At 30.9% G+C, this 22,270-nt stretch overlaps 1 protein-coding gene and 1 pseudogene across 1 annotated transcript; both read right to left on the reverse strand.

Annotated features, from left to right (window-relative positions):
* Positions 1–4,163: 4,163 nt before the first annotated feature.
* Positions 4,164–17,477, reverse strand: LOC128164032 (ankyrin-1-like; annotated as a pseudogene).
* A 114-nt stretch (positions 17,478–17,591) lies between these two features.
* On the reverse strand, positions 17,592–19,130 carry LOC128164027 (uncharacterized). The gene is made up of 3 exons (XM_052827743.1): positions 18,392–19,130; positions 18,159–18,240; positions 17,592–17,869 (listed from the first exon to the last, which is right to left on the reverse strand). Exons 1-3 carry the CDS (start codon positions 19,084–19,086, stop codon positions 17,816–17,818), a joined length of 831 nt encoding a protein of 276 aa, XP_052683703.1. The 5' UTR covers positions 19,087–19,130; the 3' UTR covers positions 17,592–17,815.
* Between the last annotated feature and the right edge of the window lie 3,140 nt (positions 19,131–22,270).

Genomic DNA, 22,270 nt, shown 5'->3' on the forward strand with positions numbered 1-22,270 from the left:
ATACAAATTAATACAATAAATACCTTGTGTGAGGTGTTGGTGTAAAAAATCGCCGCACCCACAGTTTTATTATAATAGAAATGATCTGATTCGTTAATACTAGCCAATAAGAACAACAGCCAATGGAAAAGTTACGAAAGTGTTCGCCAACTCAATCCGCCTGCGCACAAGAACTAGCGTAACTTGATTCATAAGTAGATATTGTAAATTTGAAACCATTTGCATTTGAAAGTAACAAAGTTTGTTGTATAATAAATAATTGATTAATTTTAAATCTGCCCACAGTAGCATCTCATCTAATGATCTAAAAATATTTTGATGCTTGCATCAAGATATTTTTGTAGCATTCTTTTTTTCATATGTTTTTACTTCGCACTGAGAACAGGAAATTTAAATTTCAAAATGAAAATTTAATTTTCAGCAACCATAGAGTATAAATTTATAAACATATAAATTGAGATGCATATAAATGTACAAAGAAAAATAAACTTGTATTATTTCACGAAACTGACAACTGTACATGTGTTCTCAAGATTCTGTTTGCCACACACACGATCAACATTTTTGAAACTGTTGGCTATTCAAAAGTAACAAATGATTATATATTATACATTGTCTTGATAAGCTTACAATTCAAAATGAACGACGAAAACTTTTAGGCTGACTCGCACACATACATATATATTATCAAATATGAGAAAAGAGCATCATTCATTTGCACCAAACCCACTTACGAGTGTTTCTTGGGATATATAGACCGTGTAAGCACCATATTAGTACAACAGTAGCCAAAGTCGCATATACATACTTTTCGTTGTTGATATGTCAACCAACTTTGTCCACCATTGCAATACATTTTAAAAGAGCGTTACTTAATGATGTAAATGAATTAATTTTTTATGTTAAAATAAGTTCATGAATATTATCAATACTGTTTCCATTGCCTAGTAAATCCCGCATTTCTATAGATTCAAAAGAAAATGACTTATTTCAGTTCCATTGACGTTACACCTGTCTGCTCAATTGTCAAATAAAAGTAATTTATTATTATTAACTTTGATTTTTTATCAACCGAAGACAACATACTGCTTAATACCTGAAGTATAAATATTACACCAGTTTCTTTCTAATGAAAAATTAATATTTACTCAAATATTTTGGAAAAGTTTTTGGATGCCATTATTTCCTTTTTGGTAAGCTATAGCAAGAGGAGATAATCCGTCTGTTGTTGTGATCGGCTTCGGCCGATCACTATTGTGTCCATATGAGGCATCCGGCAAAAGCTTCCACGTGCGCACGCATTCCGCTTGCATAAGAAGTTCTTATAAAAACTTGAAGCTTTGGTTTACTATTTATATAACATTTTAATCAGTTTTATTTCAATTCATTTACCCTAAGAGATGCAAACATACATTAAATACAGTTCGACCTGTTAATTCAACAATGCACGTTTTGTCTCACGCGTAAGAATTTCGATCGAAAGACTCATTCAGTAATGCAGTTGAACTCGATGAACTGACCTCGATCATAAGAAGATGCACTATGAACTGACCTCGATCTATTGATGTTGCATAATAGTAGCTAGGAAGACGGCTTGATTTATAAACAAGGTTACGTTATAATGCAACCTCAATAGCAAGTTATGATATGATGGCTTTCAATTTTTTTTTAGTAGCATTCAATTATTTTAATACAACTCTTTCTTTCGATACATGTACGTGTAACTAATGCTCTTTGAAGAGCCTACTCAGTATTCTGAAGAAGAAGATACATTAATATTTAATAATTACGTTAAAAAAATAAAACTAGACAAGGAGTTTACAAACGGCTTTCTCCAAATATATTTCAAAATTAAATTTGTTGATGGTTTATAGTGATGAAATTATGGTGTGCAGGTTCAAAATATTCTAATAAAAAAATACGAAGACTTTTGTCATAGCTATGTGACTCAACGTCATTTCATGACTAAATTTGGTAGACATAGTTTAGCAATAGTTTCAAATAATTTGCAAGAAAAAAAGTTAATAAATTCCTTTACTTCTAAGAATTATTTAGATTCTAATCCTGCAAAAATGAGGTCACGGCACACGGTCAAAATTTGTGTTATGTCAACAATAAACTATACAATGTTCAAAGTAATATCTCTATAAATTGGGCTTAAAACCATATTATATTGAAACCTCAAATTAAGTATAGTCATAGTATTCTATGTTCCAAATAATGACGGGATATATTGTTTTTTCGAACAGTTATTAGTAACTAAAGAGAGATAGTCCTCATTAGAATTGACTAAAAACATCGACGTCGCCGGATGTCACGGCGCAACGAGAAGTACAAACAAACTGGATTTAACTCAGAAAAAGGTCGATACAAGCTGTGAAAATGCTTAATGGTGTAAAAAATTAAGTCAACAATTATTTGCAAGTTTGTGTTTAATTGTAATAAATTTTGTGGGGGTGATGGTAATTGTATTTTGAATATCAAACTGTTCGAAAGAGAGTGGAATATCTGTAAATATTTGGTCAAAAAATAAGTAACGTCAACCGACTTTCAGGGTTATCCTTACTGTAAACTAAAAGATACACGGTTAGGAAATGAAAACTTTGAAGGACTAACTTATGATTTTCAAATGTGTGCAAATAAGATGTTTAGTGGTTCAGTGCCATTATAAATTGTAAAGAGAGAGGCACAAGAGACTAACCGTGATATAAAGATGAGGTATATCTATAAACTGTGCGCGTTTAATCTTGACGTCATGTTTTGAAAGTTACCGTGCGCCGTGGTGACAAAACATTTTTTTTAAAAAGGGGTAACAAAAATACTGATTCATCAAATGGACTAAAACTTCGCATATCAATAACATGAGTGTTGGTGCACAGATTAATCTGTTAAGTATGACTTTCATGAAAAGTATATGATAGACAGTCACATTGTCTTCGTATTTTTTGATTGACCCTCGTACAGTACCTTTTTTAATTATTTTACATCAAACTGATCATGTTGATTGCTTCTAGATATCTATATATAATTATTGCCGATCATTCCTTTAAAAGGAATACTTGTTTTTAAGTTTCTACATTTGCTCCATTATCAAGTAAAAGTTTTGCAAAACTCTCGTGCCCATTTTTACAAGCTAAATAGAGAGGACTGGCATGGTCTGAAGAACGTAAAAAATTAACAGCCGCTCCGTTATTTAGTAAAATGTTCACAGTGCTTTCATGCTTATTACGACACGTTGCATGAAGAGCAGTGGAATCATCGTTACAACGTAAATTGATATTTGCACCTTTTTCCAGCAATAATTGGTGTCGTGTCCATTTTGACTCGCTATACAGAGAGGACTGACTCCGTATTGGTCACAAGAATCAACGTACGCTCCTTTGTTTAGTAGAAGATGTACAATTTTAAAGTCTCCGTTTTGACAGCTGAGAAGAGAGGACCTATTTTTTCATTGTTCCCTAAATTTGAATTTGCTCCATTATCTAGTAAAAAGATAACAATACTATAATGTCCTTTCTGGCAGGCTATATGGAGAGGAGTTGGTCCGTATTGCCCACCAAGATTAATGTCTGCTCCATTATTAACTAGAAGTTGTACAGTGCTCTCATGACCATTTTGACTCGCTCTATAGAGAGGACTCGTTGCGTTTCTATACTACTATATTAAAATAATAGACTCAAATTTTTGGTCTTTAATACCGAGAAATCGGAAGAATACTGTCTTTTGTTTTATATATTTTAAACATTATTGGTACTTGAAGATTACCAATTTGTTTTTATTTTTTCTCAGTTAAGCTTTGCTAATTAATAATCAACGAAAATTCCTCAAAGAATCCCGGAAATCACCTGGATTTTTTGGAGTTTACAATCTTGCGCTTGCGCGATACATTCACGCTAACGGGATCTTTAGTTTATGTTTCCACAATATCACATCTGCATGAATAAACTCAGAAATGATAATACAAATACGGGTAAATTTTCATTGGACTTTTGCTATATATATATATATATATATATATATATATATATATATATATATATATATATATATATATATATATATATATATATATATATATATATATATATATGAATGATTTCTTATGAGAGAAAGTATAAAATAACAAATATACATTTCAACTAAGTACTTACTTTTGTCTTCATGATAACAAAAAATATTTGATTTGACTGTTATTTTCAAGGCGACTTCATTAACTTTCTCCAAAATCGTTCCGGGGCGATTCCGCAATTTTCTGCTACATTACTGGTATAAGGGAGGCATTCTAACTGTGGTGAGGGCCTTTCCCGAGACACAGATTATTCAAACTAAGGAAAGAGTAGTGAAATTAATAGCATAATTGTAGGCTTATAGCTTTGTTATGTAAATGTCAATAATAAGGTGTGTCGATGTACCTATTTCGTTAATGTCCGATATGCAATGTCAAGCCGTGCACGCACGGGTCAACGTCTAGTTTATTGAATGAATTAATATTAGCTTTATTATCTAATAAAAGTTGTACAGTGCTATCATGTCCGTGTTCACAAGCAACATGAAGTGTAGTATCCCCAATTTTGGTACGTATCTTAATGTTTGCTCCATTCCTTAGTAAAAGTTGTGCAGTGCTATCACGACCGCTTTCACACGCAACATGAAGTGGAGTTGCTCCATTTTTTTGCATGCATTAATGTCTGCTCCATTCCTCAGTAAAAGTTGTGCAGTGCCATCATGCCCGTTTTCACAAGCAAAATGAAGCGGTGTGGCTTCGTTTATGGTTCGGAATGAATGTCTGCTCCATTAATCAGTAAAGGTTGTGCAGTGCTATCATGCCCGTTTTCACAAGCAAAATGAAGTGGAGTTGCTCCATTTTTGGTGCATGCATTAATGTCTGCTCCATTATTCAGTAAAAGTTGTGCAGTGCCATCATGCCCGTTTTCACACGCAAAATGAAGTGGAGTTGCACCGTTTTCGGTGCGTGAATGTATGTCTGCTCCATTATTCAGTAAAAGTTTTGCAATACTCTCGTGCTCATTTTTACTAGCAAAATGTAACTCAGTGCAATCATTCCTCTCAATCTTCTTTAAATGAAGCTCTGAATAATTAAACACATGCTACATAACAACTGCACTACAAAACTCAAAAAAATTGTTGATAACTTTTTAAAATTAATATTTCAAGAGTTTATCTTTATAATTTGCAATTTTGCTTGTGGTCTGTTAATCATGCAAATGTAAACAAGGCTCTCCGAAGCATTCGTTTGTTAGTAACAAATTTAACCGAAATCAACTTTTCCCTTAATGGTAATTAAGGTGGAATGCTACACTAAAAATTTATTTTATGGATCGTTAGAGTATTATTTCTGTAGCAAGATTGCGTTGTTCTAAGAAGGATATATGCCCTTAATTTTTTAATACCATTTTTTGTATTTTTTACGAAAAAGTAGAAAATCTATTTTGGTTTCAAGTAACGCACTGTAGAGTTAAAATTTTAATGTGAATAAATGCATAATATAAATATCTAATAAATCATGTCCAGTGATGTCAATAAGACGTTTTATTTTTTTAATAAAAAAATATTTATGATAATAAAAAACTTCATTTGATAATATTTTTCTAACCTATGGATAAAATTTTCTAAAGAAACGTGTTCCATAGTAAGGAAAAGTAAGGCAATCATTTAAAAAAAAGAAATAGAGAATCAAATCGGCGAAATTTTAGAGATATGGCAAATTTTCAAAATTGAAGCACACCCGATCGAAAGTAAACTGGTCCCGAGTTGAATAATAGAAAATTTAAATATATAGCAATTTCACCCCAAAACTAGGATGTTTGGTTGTAATATGGTTTGTAAATTAGGAGAACAATTACAAATTAAATTGATTTTTTGTATGCACATGAACAAATATTGTTGATTTTAAATTTTTGGCAATTTAGATCGGGATCAGGGTTTTGATCGGGATCGGCCAAATTTTGAAGATTAGCAACACTTCTAGAATTTTGTCAATTTGATTCAGTTTTATAAAAAAAAAAGTGATTGCCTTATATTTCTTCCCCATAAGACACGTCTCTTTAAAAGATTTTATCCATAGGTTTGAAAGATATGAAATTTTTTTTTTTTTTTATTTACATAAATAATTTTTTATTAAACAATTTAAACCATATTGTTGACATTACTGGTCATGGTTTATTAGATATTTATATTATGCATTTATTCACATTAAATTTTGAACTCTACAGTGCGTTACTTGCAACAAAAATAGATTTTCTACTTTTTCGTTAAAAATGCAAAAAAATTCGTATAAAAGATTAAGGGCATAATTATATCCTTCTTGAAACAAAGCAATCTTGCTTCAGAAATGATAAATATTCATAAAAAAAAATTGCTATAGCATTTCGCCTTAACTGACTAACATAGCTTAAAGTATGTGAGGGCAATTTAAATATCAACAACTTTCTGAACACCTTGTGCGCTTTTTTAGATTGTTAACATGGATAATTTTTTCCCCGCAAACTACTATAATTTTGAAATTCTGTAGAAATATAACAGTGACACCAGAGGCCATGACCACGTAAATTTTCAGTGCTGGTGATTTCGCGGCTATGTTAAGGCTGTCCGAAGCTAAATATATATCGAAAAATGATACTATTTTAATTATCGAAAAATGCTTTAACCGAGTGAGTTTCTTTAAATTTTTATTACATAAGTTAACAGTGGCATCCAACACTATATTTGATGTATTTTTGTGACGTCATATATTTTTCTTAAGCACGTGACGGGTGTATTCTAACACGGTAAATAATCTATAAAAATCGCATCGGCACAAGTGAATAATGACATTAAATCAAAAATATTTTTATGAGAAATCCTTCGATAAGTAATGTATTTTGCATTTCTTGCTGGGGGTTCATATAAATATTTCGTTTATTTGAAATATTGTCAAAACATTTCGCACCGCCATCGAAATTAGGCATATTTTTACCTTTTAGGCTCGATTTACACACAATCGGGTCAATCGGTAGGTTTCCCCCAGCAAGATTCACAGTGGTACTTATTTTCTCTCCCGATTTCACGTAAAATATACTAAGATTGTTTTTATCTTTCATTTGTGGCAAGCCGTTTTTTATATGCACATACATATCACCATTCATTAGATTACACGTAGCAGGGGGAGTCTCAAAACCATTAGTTTATGAATAGTCATTTACCTATTACGAAGCTTTAAAACTGTTGATTTTTTTATACTCCATATCGGTGATATTGAATTTAGTATCACTAGTATTTACAACAGTGTCTATGAAAAGGAATGAAGCGGTTTTATTATGCACAATGAATATCACTTATTACGTTACGATACATTCCCTAAGAACGATCGAAAGGATTGCAGATCGTGACGTCAAAGTTAACTATGACGTCATATCTTATGAAGTACAGACAAGTGAATTTCTACATAGCGCTGTGAAATTAATCGGGCAGCCTTAACATAGCCGCGTTTGGTCTATTGAGGTGTTTTTTAATACAAAGTGGGATTTTATTTTGACTTATTGTGTGTCAAATAGTGTTCTGTATTGAAATACATGTATACTGGAAAAAAAGAGGAATTTCCATTTGGATTTGTTTGAAACATGAAAACACGAAACAAAGGACTATCAAAGAAATTCTGACAACAATTCACCCTAAGCCAAGTAAACCAAAAATTCGGCAGAGTGTGACCAGGGTCCGTTATGTGACAAACTAAAAACCGTATCGGACCAGGCCGAGTGTAATTACAACGAAATTGTAATCTTGCGCTACGAAAATGCTCAACATAGGCGTGAAATTAATCTCCCGCGGTCGGTTGTTATTAGAATGGACAGAAAACTGTCACACATGGATGATGATATAACTAATCTTCGCTCGAGATCGATGAAAGACAATATATTGATTCACAACTACCCATATAACCAACAAGAGGACTTGGTCACAATGATACCCAATGTTATTAAGCAATTACTGGGTGTTGATGTTGAATTCGTTTGCATCCACAGAAACTGAGTCCACCCACAGTTCAACAAATTACTATAATTATGGAATTTTTAAAAATCTCTCTTGAATAATTTGAAAAAAAAAGTTTTAGTAATGTATTAAAATAGACGTATTTTTATTGATATATTTTGATGCCATTACTTAGAAAGGTATTAACATCTATGTATATACATTGTATATACAATTACATGTATCTACACCATAGTGTTACCTTGAACATGAAAACATGATATAAATATAACTTAATCTTACTTCTAAAGCAGAAAAACAGATTGCAGACGACATAGGCCATGAGAACTACTCCTGAAAGTGATGATAGTAGAACCTGTACGCTGTCAATACTGTTATTGTCATTTGTTGATTTGCTGTCTTTATGGTTGAAGGTGTTATTCTCTGTCTGGGTAGCTTTTGTAGCATCTTGGAAATTATTTGTTTTACTGTTAAGCATAAAATATATTGTTATTAATAACAACTATTGCCTGTCATTCTTGCAAATGATTTTTTGGCGGTGACTAACAGAGATAATTGTATTTACATTAATAAAGTTTTTTCTTTTAACATTTCTCTCAGCAAAAGTACTGATTTTTTGTTGTTGTCTAACAAACTTTTAAAAGAACAATTATTTTGAAGAATTTATCATTTTTAAGTTTAAAAAAATATTAAAAAGATGTTTTTTTGGTTTGTTTGTTTGTTTTAATTTTTAAAAATGATTCATTCTTTAAAAAATTAAGTCGCTTTGACACTTTTAAATTTTTAAAAATTAAATTATCAATTTATACACGACAACGGACAATAAATGGGTTTATCAAAAAGTACTTCTATACCACAAAAACAAAGATACAATGGTATCAGAATTTTTGCATCAACTTGTATAAATAGAGCTTTCGATTTTTGCCAACACTGTATATAAAATCAGATGCAATTCAATAGTATAAAGATGAGTTCTGGGATTAATGATTTTGTGAGGATATGTTATGTTAAAGATAATATAGTTTCACATTAGTATATACGACATTGGGCATTTTCTATCAGTTATTTGAAAAAGGAAACACCGAGCGCATGTTTGCTCCTACACTATTTTACTACGATATGAAAACCAATATGAACAACAATATACTTTAAAATGGTGTGAATATTGACAGAATACATAGCTCAAAACTGTTTTAAAGGGACATGGTCACGATTTTGGTCAAATTTTATTTTTATGTTTTTATTATTTACAATGGTTTAGAAATGCATTTCGAATGATCAAATTAAATTTTTAAGTCATTCGTTGTGTTTTAAGCAAGATACAGGGCTCACAATTCTTTAACATGTAAACAAGGCTCGTGCCCTGTTTTTTGTTTACATAGGTTCAATATACCAGTAAAAATCTTTTTCCAGATTATTTGTCTATCTTGTTATTTATTTTAAGCATAGATGAACAGTTCCTAACGTTTAACACATTCGTTTTAGGTTTATAACTGAAAATTTTACTTCAACGTTCAAAATGTAAACAAACGCTTTGTTTACATAGCGAAGAATTTCAAGCTCTATAACTTGCTTATAACTCAACATATGACACTCAAATTTCGGTTGCCTATTCAAAATGCCTTTCTGGCACATTGTAAATATTAAAATCGGAAAAATAATTTTTGACCAAAATCGTGACCATGCCCCTTTAAATTTGAAAACTACCTACCTATTACAAGATGGTTCGGCAACAAAACATCCATTTCCAATTGCTAAACAACTTGGATCTGTTGAATGTAAAACAAAACAAAGATAATCCTATACATGGCATTTAATGGGCTCAGTCATTTATAGCCTAGTTTTTAATCATATATATGCATTCTAACACATATACGTAAGAAAATGTATGTGTTGAAGTATATGCTAGTTTTTTATTATTATCTCCCGGAAGGTGTGTAATACCCCTTGCAAAATTATTTACAATGATGAGAATATAATTATCAACTATCGGTAAATAGGAATTAGATGTATGAATATGTTTAAACCATATCAACTTAATATTATTGCACAAATTGTACGATTTGTGGGCCTGTCATATTAGAATACATTACGAAAAAAATAGATGCACTTGCTAATTTTGTTAATTTTTAACTATTATATGGAATCAGATCTTAATTATCAGTATTGTTGTCTAAAGAATGCCATCGCACACAAAAAAATAGATGAATAAATTATATGTTGACGGATTACTTTTCCAGCTATAATCTCGAAACCAAGTAGACCAAGTAGAAAACATTCCGTTTAATTAATAGTTTTCTTCTCAGGTCTTTCAATAATGTTGGAATCTTCTAAACTCTAGTTAATAAACGATCAATTTTATAAATACCAAATGGCATTTGTTTTCAAAATTTAATTGGTTTAATTAAAAGAAAAAATGAAAACGGGAGAGGCACCCACCTCTCAATCAAAACAAAGACGATGTTATAATGAGCCTGATCGTAATTAAGTTTGCTTGCTAACAACTCTACATTTAGGTCTCAAATTGGTTGTGTAAAGAAGCATACCTGAGATCATAACTAATCAGAGCATTTTCATCCAGAAAAATGTTGTTTTTTCATTCTTCTGTTTGCGTAGTCGAGTTTTTTTTTTTTAATTTGAACGTTTATATCTAATTCAATACATACAACACCTTTATTGCTTATCGTTGTTTACAAGAGTGACGTAGAGCAAAACCAATTCTGGATATCTAAAATGCTATCTGAGGGTCAAATTGATATTAGTACAATTCGGAATAGTGCGATACTCTGACTATTCTGATTGTATTAAATGAAATGTTAAGCCAAAATAATTCATATTCTTAACAATCATTTGTAAACTTTAAAGATTTTGGCAGTTTATCACACAACATGTAACATTATTATACATCAGAATGATTATTCTATATAACGCGTCATCTGATTGGTCTAGAAAGTCACATGCCAGGGCGAACAAAACGTCATGTCTCACAGGAAATAAATATCGTGTCTCGAAAGGTATGAAAAAGTCACTATGAGCATACGATGTTGTCAAATATAATAAATCATTTAAATTCTCTTTAAAACACAAAAACCCCAATTTCACTACAATTGATTCGAATTTATGAAAGAAAACTGAGACAATAAGATTAAAAAACAAAAACAAAGAACAAACAATCAAGACGTTAATGCTTTCGACAAGTAAAAAATTATTTGAATTCGACGTATTTTGTATAATCAAATGTTGCTCGGTATAATAAAACTTTTATTGCATGATGGTGAAGCCCTCAGGAAATCTTTCTTTTGGGAATAAATCTTCATATTTCCTGAACATTCGTGCAATAAATCTACATGTATATTGTTACTGGTTTCCTTGAAAGAATTGCGCACTGTTTACTCAGAAAATAGGATATTATTATTGACACGTTACGGGTTCATAAGCCAAAAACTTACATTGAAAATTCCTTAAAGATTGATGCGAGGAATTTGGACATCCAGATTGAAAATGTTGGCACGCCTTAGAATTCACCCTTGAGAATCGTTTGTTCAAATACAAACAAAGACCTAAAATAAAACCGAATGATATCATTCGATGAATTCCCTTTTAATTTTTTTTGTATATTTCAATGGAATTCTGATACATCGTTCATTTAAACATATAGTATTATTAGTGTGTGTGGTGGTGGTGGTGGGGGGGGGGGGGTAAACTTATTTATATATTTTTTTATTGAGCAAAATCAAAATTTATTCTGATAAATGGCAACACACTTTTTTGTCAATAATCTTCACACTTATTATTACCTTTAATTATATTTTGTTTTACCCAAGCTGAATACAATTGGACGAATATAAAAGTTGTCTCTTGTCAATTCTACGCTACAAAAAGTAAAGGTTGTTCTAAACCAAGCTAGTTTTTGCAATAATTACAAACTTCTGTACGTTGTAGGCCTACAATTGCAAAGTTGGTGTTATATAGTTTTCGGCTGAATTATTTTAGCATTTGTATGGAAACATTGTGTTATTATAAAAAAAAATGATAATTGATTCAAAATAATGGTGGCTTCTTAACCTTCCTGTATCCATATGAAAGGATGTATATAACAGAAATCAAGAAGTTCTGTGATGTTTTCGTTCGGTAAACATAAGTATCCATTAGACTCGTTACAACTGATTGCAGACGATCTTTCGCTCCATTCTGTTTGATTTCTAGGACAGAATTTTGTTGTGTAAACTGGAAACTCATAACCATTCTGAAAATTTTAGAAAAAAATAGTTTTAAAAAAAAACACTTTATAATTTATCTTTAATTTTTCTAAGATAATTTATTTATTCTTCTGATGTTAAAAAAAGGGCAGCGAAATTAGAAAGGGAAATTTATTGTTACTCTAATTGTTATGCATTCAAAATGTGAATATATTAATATTATATATATATATATATATATATATATATATATATATATATATATATATATATATATATATATATATATATATATATATATATATATATATATATATATATATGCATCAATATATATAAATCCAAGAAAAACCTCAGTGGTCGGTGAAATATATATAAAACTTAAATAAATGAAAACACAAAGATCGAGTAAAACATAAGCGCTCTCATTTTCTTCAGATGTTTTACAATACTAACATGGTAACGTTTGTCATGACGTCATAATAGTTTAACGGCGTCTTCAAGTCTTTGAATGACGCCATATTTTCCCGTATTTTTAGATATCACAATACTAATAATAACAGATTATATAACACGGTTAAAACATGAATAAAACATTTAGAATGCTCAGATGTTACATTAAGCTATTCAATTTAGGTTTAAAAGTTCTTATAAAATGTTTTTCTTTATCACGCCTTTCAAAAGTATTAGAATTGTACATTTTATAGAACGGAAAAACAGTAAATGATTTTTGTCTGCACAGGTTAAGGTGTTCACTAACTTTTAGTTTGCGGTATTCCGGTTGGTTGATGTGCTGTTTGTGAATTCGGATTCTTTCCCGTAAGGTAATTCCTGTTTCTCCAATATATAGTTCCCCGCAACCTGAGCACGTGATAACGGCTGTCTTTTGCTGTTTATAAATTTTTGTTTTTCAAATATCTTAGCCATTGTTTCATCAGTCTTCAAGACGTCGTTTAGATGGTGAACAATCGGGGCGATGTTAGTATTTCTGGGATTATGGGTGGTAACCAGTGGTAATATCTTCGATTTTTTATTGCTGTTTTTTTGAACGGGATTGAGGAGCTTCTTTCTGTCTAATTTCATGGTTTTTTCAATAGCATCGTCAATAATTTTATCCGGATCACTTTGTTTCTTTAGATACTTTTTTAATTCCTGTAATCTCTGTATTTTGACAGACTCGTCGTTAACGATTGTGCATATTCGTCTAGACTGGTTATACGGTATTGCTCTTTTCGTATGTCGTGGATGACATGAGTTGAAGTGTAAATACTGATGAGTATCCGTAGGTTTGAAGTATACATCCGTCATAATGACTTCGTCTTATTTGGTCAACAAAATATCTAAAAATGAAATTCTATTCAGGCTTTCGTCCGCTGTAAATTTGATACCTGGATTAAGTTCATTCAATATATTTTTGAAAATCTGACAGATTGTTGTCTCCGGAATTCCAAACAATAAAACAGTCGTCCAGGTACCTTTTCCAGTGCTTTGTTATATACATTTCCGTCTCTTCGTTAAATAATCTATTTATTTCCTTATACATTTTCTCTTCCAGATATCCTAATGTAAGGGTAGCATATGTTGGAGCCATTTAAGTGCCCATGGCGGTTCCTTTAATTTGTTTAAAATGTTTTCCGTTGAATGTAAATGTATTATTAGTCAATACAATTTCTGAAGCTTCTAACATGAATTCTTTTAAAAACCGATTGTTGATTTTTTCAGGTATCCTATTGATCCAATATTCCATCGCGTTAAGTCCCAGAGAATTTGAAATGTTGCTGTACAAATTAATGATATCAAAAGTAATGAACTTGCTATTACGTTACCATGTTAGTATTGTAAAACATCTGAAGAAAAATGAAAGCGCTTATGTTTTACTCGATCTTTGTGTTTTCATTTATTTAAGTTATATATATATATATATATATATATATATATATATATATATATATATATATATATATATATATATATATATATATATATATATATAAAAGAATCTGGTGAAATACAGTGAATTTACACTTAATTAGAAATTATATTTACTATCTCAAATCAAATTAATCAAAACATAAAATATTGAACTTTTTAAAGAGAAAGACTTTTTCACAGATCTTTCAATTAGTTAACGTGTATGGCAGTGCGGAATTCACTGATTGATCAAAAACATAATTTGAACCCTATTTCTTTTTTCTCAATATCAAATTAAACAAAGGTAATTGTTTAATTAAAGCCTGGAACTTTTCAGACTCTAAATCTGTTAGCACAAAGAAGCGGAATGCTTTGTCTCAGGAACTGTTAGTCTCTAATTAAAACAAAACCGTATAATTATATCTGTTTCTCAAGTCGATAATTTGATGTTTGTTACTGTGAATCATTTATCTAAATCACAGTACCGGATAGTAATACCGGTTTGAAGCATATAACTACTTTTTGTTTTTGTGTCTCCCACCTGTTGGGTGAGAAAATTTTACTTTGAATAGTTTATACCCAATGGGAATATGCTGTAAGGTTTTATTAAAATTATACATGTAATATATTTCTTATAGAATAAGATTACATAATATATACCATGCGGGTAACTAAAAGAAAACATTAAATAATTCCGGTAGGAAATTCTATATGTTCTGTTAGAAAACGTTGTTCCTTAAGAAATCATTGTTTTCTAATTACCTTAAATTACATTTTACGATAACGGGCTCACCTGTAACATGAAAACGCTATTAAAGTAAAGGGATTATGTTACCTCATAGGGGAATAGGCGAATGGTATTTGGCATAATGTTTGGTTTTGTTAAAATTAGACGGGTGCAAAAAAGAACTACCGTATGTAAGTTACAGTTACTTCAGATATTGGATATATTTTTCTGACAATGACATTGTTTATATTTGAAAGCTAGTCCATTTTTTAAGAAAGTCTAAAAATACTGTCGTTTCTATTTTGCATATGGGATGCCACAGTTTTCTCCCCGTTTTTAATCCTTAATGCAGATTGATTTGCTAGGCATATGTCAACGTTACCCATTTTCTAAATAGCAATGAATTGATGCACATATTTTATTTATTACCGGCATTTCATAACGTTTTACGATAACATGCATAGTTATTGGAACATAATATTGTTATTTGCATCATATCTTTTTTTAATAATTATTAAATACAATGGACACGGCGCACCAGACCAGAAAAAAAGCGCTGAACAATAAAGCAGGAAGAGGAAAATGAAACTATTGATGGGACATGGTGACGCACAAACCCATGATTCAGCAAATATCGAGTTTACAAGATTTCCTCATATTTTATATATCATATGATAAGATGAACTTTTGAAAAATTACGGTGTTCAAAATTTAATAAATCAAATTAAAAAGAGAAAAATAGAATTACGCGTTGGGCCAATACGAACATATTGAGTTTTTCTTCCGCTTCACAGCCACGCAGGCGCAGGGGAAAGTAAATACTACAGCGTGGCCTACATCGAATAGCTTCAAATTCAAATTCTTCTTTCAGTGTGTCAATCCTATTGTAACTATATTTAGACTGAAATCGCAATCACGTGACACTAAACCAATGTCGAAAACAACTCAGTTGTGTACATGTGCAATTTCCGGATGAGTTTAATGACCTGTAAATGAATAGGTGATGACTTATGATGCGAAAAACCTTCCGTATGATAAAATCTCTTTTTATTCTCGTTGTCATAATAAAAATAATAAAACATCTATTTTGAGCTACCGTGCCACTTTAAGGATTGAAATTAAGAAACTTGATAATCTAAATTCATATTGGTATGGAAATAGACCCCTTTTTGATAAATATTGACGAAAATATTAATAATTCTTAGAAATAAAGTTTTTTAGTTTTAAACCTAAGAAGAAAAACGGGACGAAACTAGTCCAAAATTGTATAGAAATATTGATAAAAATATAAATATTAATACTGATAAGCTTTACGTATGATAAGTGCATTTAAAAGGTGTGCGCAACATAAATTCAACATAGAGAAAACAAAGACAAGAAATAAAAACAATTACTATGAAACGCTTATTTTAAAACCTGCAACATTTGTGTATGTCATACTTATTTAACCATTATAATAATTAAAAAACCCATTAAATTTAAATAAGCAGAAAGAGCTGTCATGTGGTTTTTCTGTGACTCATTAAAATCATACTGCATATACTTAATCAAGTTAACTGTACATACTTACACACTCAAAGATGGAAGAAGACAAAAAAGATCCTAATAAAACAAAACATATTCGTGAGCTTATTTCCATGGTTTTCAATAGGACGGTCATCACCCAGCGTCCAGGTACGTGTATGTTCTATCGAGAAAGCTAAGTTATTTTAAATTCATGCACAATATAGTGTTAAAAAACGTTCCGCATGTATCATATTTATGCTTTGTTACTTTAAGTTGCGGAAGTTATAGACACTGAATAGGAATGTTTCCGGCCATTTTATGACGCTAAAAAAAAGGAACCTAGCTTTTTGTAATAAAAAATTCCAATCGCATATACTGAATAAAAGTTTACTTGTACATGTCACGATTTTCTGAATAGAAATGGCGAATAACAATTTCTTATTGAGTGTTCACTTGAATATCTAATCTGTTTTGCCACTTTCTTTGTTCTTAACAGACACTGAAGTACAACAGACCAATACAATTTCAGTTCCTCCTTGTAATGGTATAGCAAATGCTGTGAAGGTTTCAAACTTTGATCATTAATAACATAAATGACCAGAGGACATTATTTCTTTAACATAAGAATAGCCAACCAAGCGATGACCTCAATTTCGTAGCGTTAAACAAACAGTCAGATCTTTACCACTTTGCAGCCAGCGGGTACGGATTATAATCTAGGAGTCAACCCTTACGCATTGTTTAAGGTAAACGTGAAATAGGAAATACCGATCACTTTTTAGGAAATATAAGGCACGAATGTAACCGTTTCTTAAGTATCCACGATTTTATTTTCATTTTAAAAAAATTCTACATACTTAATTCTGTTTTCGTTTCGATGTGCATTTTCGGAAGTTTAAAATAAAATTTTCGACTGAAAATCATCGGTAATTTTTTGCGATTTCTAACTGAATAATAACATATTGGATCACACAATCAAAATAGGCACATGAGTATCAACAACTAAGTAAAGTATTGTAATTCAATTACCATTATTATTATATAATCATTATTATCATTTGAACAAACATGCAAAACAAACTTATATAATAAAATTCATTGGTATAATCTGAGTCAAAAATCAGATCTATAAAAATTGAGAAGGTTAACGAAAGCTTTGATTTTTTTTTCATTTAAAAATCACATAATTTGGCTGTACGTAAAAAGTGTTTAGCAATTCAAATATATGTTAAATCATAATATGCTTCCAATATATCATATTTTGTTCATACATTCATATCAAATGATACAAAAAAAACAAAACTCATGATCAATAATCATTTAAATAAAACTACCAGACATATCTGTGTTGTTGCAAATAGAGCTAAAATTTATTCCACGAAAGAACGAGGTTTATTACACTGATATAAAGAAATATTTGACACGGTTCTTTGCTAGTTCACGGTTGCGTTCCTTGAGTAGTCGGACAGATGGTATTTTAGTACTATGGTACTGTTTGTAATGGTTCATTGTCACTCGATTTACCCTCGTTGATACACTAAAGCATAACAAAATAAACATATTTTAAATCATTTATTACGATCACAATATTTGATATAGCTTTTTGTATGTTATAATTTGATAACATAGAATATCTAATTGCAAGTCAAAATATGTAAAATACGAATTAAATATTATGCAATACAAATAAAAAGTATGATATATAAATTTACGCTTTATAAGAGGAAAATATTTTCAAACAAATAAAAAGGATGAATTATTGTAACCTCTACAAAAATTTCATTGTGTATCGCTAGTTTATTATTAATTTGAAAGAAACGTATTACCATGGCGACCCAAACTACGACCCAGAACGGAAAAATAATAGTTAACAACAGGTGAACCTTGTAGTTTTCTGTAAACGTTTCCCTGAAATATGGAAAGACAGTATATAAAAACCAATAAAGAAGATGGTGTAGATACACTTTTCTTATCTTTCTATATAACATTTTTATTTCACTTACAGCTTATATCGTTTAAATGACTATGGTTAAATCAAAAAAATTATAATCTTACTCACAAGTGTTTTCCCTTTCTGATTGCTCTTAATCGATGCTCCAAAAGTCTCATAGGCTCAAAATAATATTCCTCAAAATAAGATTGCTTGTAATACATGATATATGAAACCTGTCGCTTCACCCCTCGTAATACCACTTCATTCTGAATGGCAAGAGATTTTTCTGTTTCCTCTATTTTGTAAAATTTGTTTAAAGACTTTCCACACTTTTGTGAATTCTTGAAGATACACTTGTCAATGAACAAGTTTGGACGCAATACATCACATAGTATTAATACTTTGTCGCATTGTTCCACCGTAAGAAGATTGAATTTGTCCGCTTCAAGAAGACAATCAATTTCGGTAGTTGAGTCAGCCTTTACAATTCCCTTACATATGCTGTAAAACTCACCAAAAACGCCGGAGATGCACAGAAGATAATACATCAGTTTAGAGCGGGGATCATCCTTAACAGATATTGCTCCCCCTGTTGCTTTCTCTGTAGATATGGTATCTAACGCCACCACATTTCTTCCACTAGCCGCCGCAGCGGTGCTCCTGGTCCCCGACCCCCCTGGAACAGATATAGCGGTACTGGTGCTGGCAGCCACATCTGTTTTGTTAGCAGCTGCGGAGTAGCTTTGTTGCACAATTCCTCCACCCTGTAAAGGAGCCACAGTGGGAGATACCGTGGTCTCTGGCTGGTGGAAGTCAGACATTTTGGACAGAGCTTTCTTGATAATCAACTTTAGAGTGTACCGTAGGATACACAATAAGACACGAACTTTAAAAAGAATTGCGGAAGACTTCCCTTCCGCGAAATCACTTATCTTTAACCTTTAAACAAGTCTAATATTGTTTGCCATCAGGACATAAATGTTGAATTTATCTTAATTCATACGTAAGATATTTTTGAAACCACGCATTTGTTTTTTTTTCAAATACAAGTAGCCAAAGATACCAACTTTGCGTAAAAAAAATATCACATAAATTTGCATTAAATGCATAGTAAATAATGAACAACTTTTGGTAACAAATATCTGTTGTCCTAAAGTTATAGAGATTGATCCCCTAGTAACTCCCAGTAACTCTAAAACATTTTGGATATCAATGTAAAAAAAATGCAGTGTTATGTTGAAACATGTACTCTTATGCAGATTTAAAATCAAACCTTTTCCTTGGTTGCTGTGAGAAGAAGGCACATGTCTCTTTCTTTCAATGTATGCCTTAAAAACAAAAAGTTGTTTAGAACTAAAAAAAATACGCATATTGCAACTTGAACAATTGTTTGTAAAAAGTATCCGGTAAATATTTAACTTTTTTAACAATTCGGTCAAAAATCATTTTAAAAAATGGCACATTCTTTTAAAGTCGTCCACAACAACATTATGTTATATCGCATATGATAAAGATAAAATGTTAATTAATATATAACTGTGGACTTTTTTTTGGGGAGGAATTTTTTTCCTATCTTAAACAAAAATTACTACGAAATTAGTATCCTTTATTTAGTTTTGAAAGAAATGACAAAGTTATAGAGGTGTGTTCCCGTTTTGCACACACAATTGATAATTGGGTATAGAACAATAGGTGTGATCTGTGTTGTAATAGCAATTATAATCTGCTTTCAAACCAAGATTTTACCTGGATCGATTTTACCTGTGTTTTAACAGCGCATTAACGATAAAACAAGAAGAATATAGATATTTTGATGTGTTTAAGGATTAATAACTATTTGCAATTTTTCATTTGATAAAATAAAGAGAATGATATGTTCATTCTTAAATATAAAAAAATGAATGAACTGAGGAAAATTCGTCGGTCCCAAGCCAATTGAAAGCTGTTTCAATGAATGATTATAGAATGAAGGGGGAAACTACAGTCATTTGGGGTATGCCGGATCTCTTTTTACAACTTAGTTGCAAAATATATAAAACACATGTTTATAATTGGTTGTTTTACATAAACAGAAAGGAGATTATATAAGGAAACAGACCTTTGTCACGAAATATTTCAATCCCTGAAGTACCGTATTTGACGATAGTTCTCAGTCCAGTATTTTCAATAGACAATTAATGTCCACAAAATCATTAAAAATTAAATATTAAGGTATGATATTCTCTTCTAACTTAAAGCAGATATCTTATGACTTAAAGGTAGTTTCATTTGTTTTGTACATTGCATAGCGACAATTCAAACGGCCGAAAACAAGAAATGCGATGCGATTCAAAATACAATCCAATGACAATATCTCATTGAAGATTACCCCTCATCCAAGCCGGACATATTATCTTGTATAGAAAGTCCATCCAAACGTAAATCATCATCATTATTTATTTTTCGCATCAAGTTTTAAGGTGACTATATTTTCAAGTATTAAGAACCCCACATGTACAAAAGTTTTGCAGTTATCTTTATTGTCTAAAGAAATAAATGAAAATGTTTATGACTAATTTGATGTTTGAAATTAAATTCAAGAACATAGATGTCAATTATTAAGTAAATTGGGTTTTATGCAACTTATATTGCAACATAAAATAAATGTAAATATCAACTGCGAGTAGATATGTTTTATATTATTACCAATTCCCTTCTGAGGAACTGTAATACAGACTATAGCAATTAAGCAATTATCTCTTCTGGTCAAATTCCCATTTCGCACACATTTTTTTGATACCCAATTTTCAAATGTGTGCAAAACGGGAACAAACCGTTAAAAACTTCGATGGGAGCTTGTCATTGATCTTGCCGAAAGTGCACACTGCGACGTATATGGTGAAAGACAACTCGGCTCTGTCGCTCTCTTTTTATAAAACAATTTTCAAGAGGGTATCCGTAAAGCCAATCCGTCAAATGTTTTAAAAAACAACTGAAAACCTACATTTGAATTTTTGAAAACCAGCCTTTTATCAGCTTTTAAGATAAATATTTTTGAAACTTTAGTAAAGTACTATTATATTCATATATTTACCATTATAAATATCTTTTTTACTTCGTCAGCTTATATTAATACTTTCCTTTTGTTTTACAGCTTATATTAATACTTTCCTTTTGTTTTATAGCTATACTTTCTATATTTTGCCATGTCCATTTTATGTCCATCGTATGTAAAGTGCTCTAGAATAGGGCGCTATAAAATTATTTATTATCATTAGAAATATGTGAAAAAGGACTGAAATAGTACGTTCTTCTGTGCATTAGGTTAGCAAATGTATATTCAAAACGGACAGTTTTAATAATTATATACCTTATGGGGCGATTTGCGCAAACAGTATATAATTTATAAATAGTGCCTGTTAGGAGGGTAACAGTTGAAATTGAAGCGTCGCTTGACAATGATTTTCTCGGGGGTGTGGATTTCAACTGTTGCCCTGTCGAACAGGTACTATTTATTCTTTTATACTGAATGTCTTCATTTTTAAACTTAACTGACTTCTTTAGGAATGACGGGAATTCTATGGCGCATAATTTACGTGCAGGTAACAATTCGTTTTGTTATATTCAGTAGTATATTCTCACTATATAACTCTATGTGGACGACTAGTCAATAATCGTGATCTTAGCTCGTCCGAAAAAATATTATACCTGTTTTTGGGCAACATGGATTATATTGGGACAAATATGTTGCCATCCACTTCACGTCCGGCAATATTTTGTCCCTTGGGGGGCTATTATAATCAATGTTGCCCTTTACCCCAGTCAATATTTGAATAGTGTTAACCGTTGCTAAGTTTGTTGGTAACGATGAGAATAATAGAACGGATTATAAACTCAGTATTTACATTTATTTTAATAATATTCATTATAAACTGAACTGCTTTAGAGGTATTGGTCAAGAAAGTAGATCATTGTGTTTAAAAATACTGTATATTTTTTAAACCATTCTAATCTTGTCATTTTAAA

Source organism: Crassostrea angulata, chromosome 9 (assembly GCF_025612915.1).
Source record: "Crassostrea angulata isolate pt1a10 chromosome 9, ASM2561291v2, whole genome shotgun sequence".
Classification (NCBI taxonomy): Eukaryota; Metazoa; Mollusca; class Bivalvia; order Ostreida; family Ostreidae; genus Magallana; species Magallana angulata.

What these genes read in the sequence shown, in the direction of transcription:
- LOC128164027 (XM_052827743.1), bottom strand. Translation starts at nt 19,086, where the DNA reads ATGTCTGACTTCCACCAGCCAGAGACCACGGTATCTCCCACTGTGGCT. An exon ending in ATCAGAAAGGGAAAACACTT is followed by an intron (nt 18,241 to 18,391) that starts GTGAGTAAGATT and finishes TCCATATTTCAG; the next exon opens with GGAAACGTTTACAGAAAACT. An exon ending in TCGTAGTTTGGGTCGCCATG is followed by an intron (nt 17,870 to 18,158) that starts GTAATACGTTTC and finishes GTTATGCTTTAG; the next exon opens with TGTATCAACGAGGGTAAATC.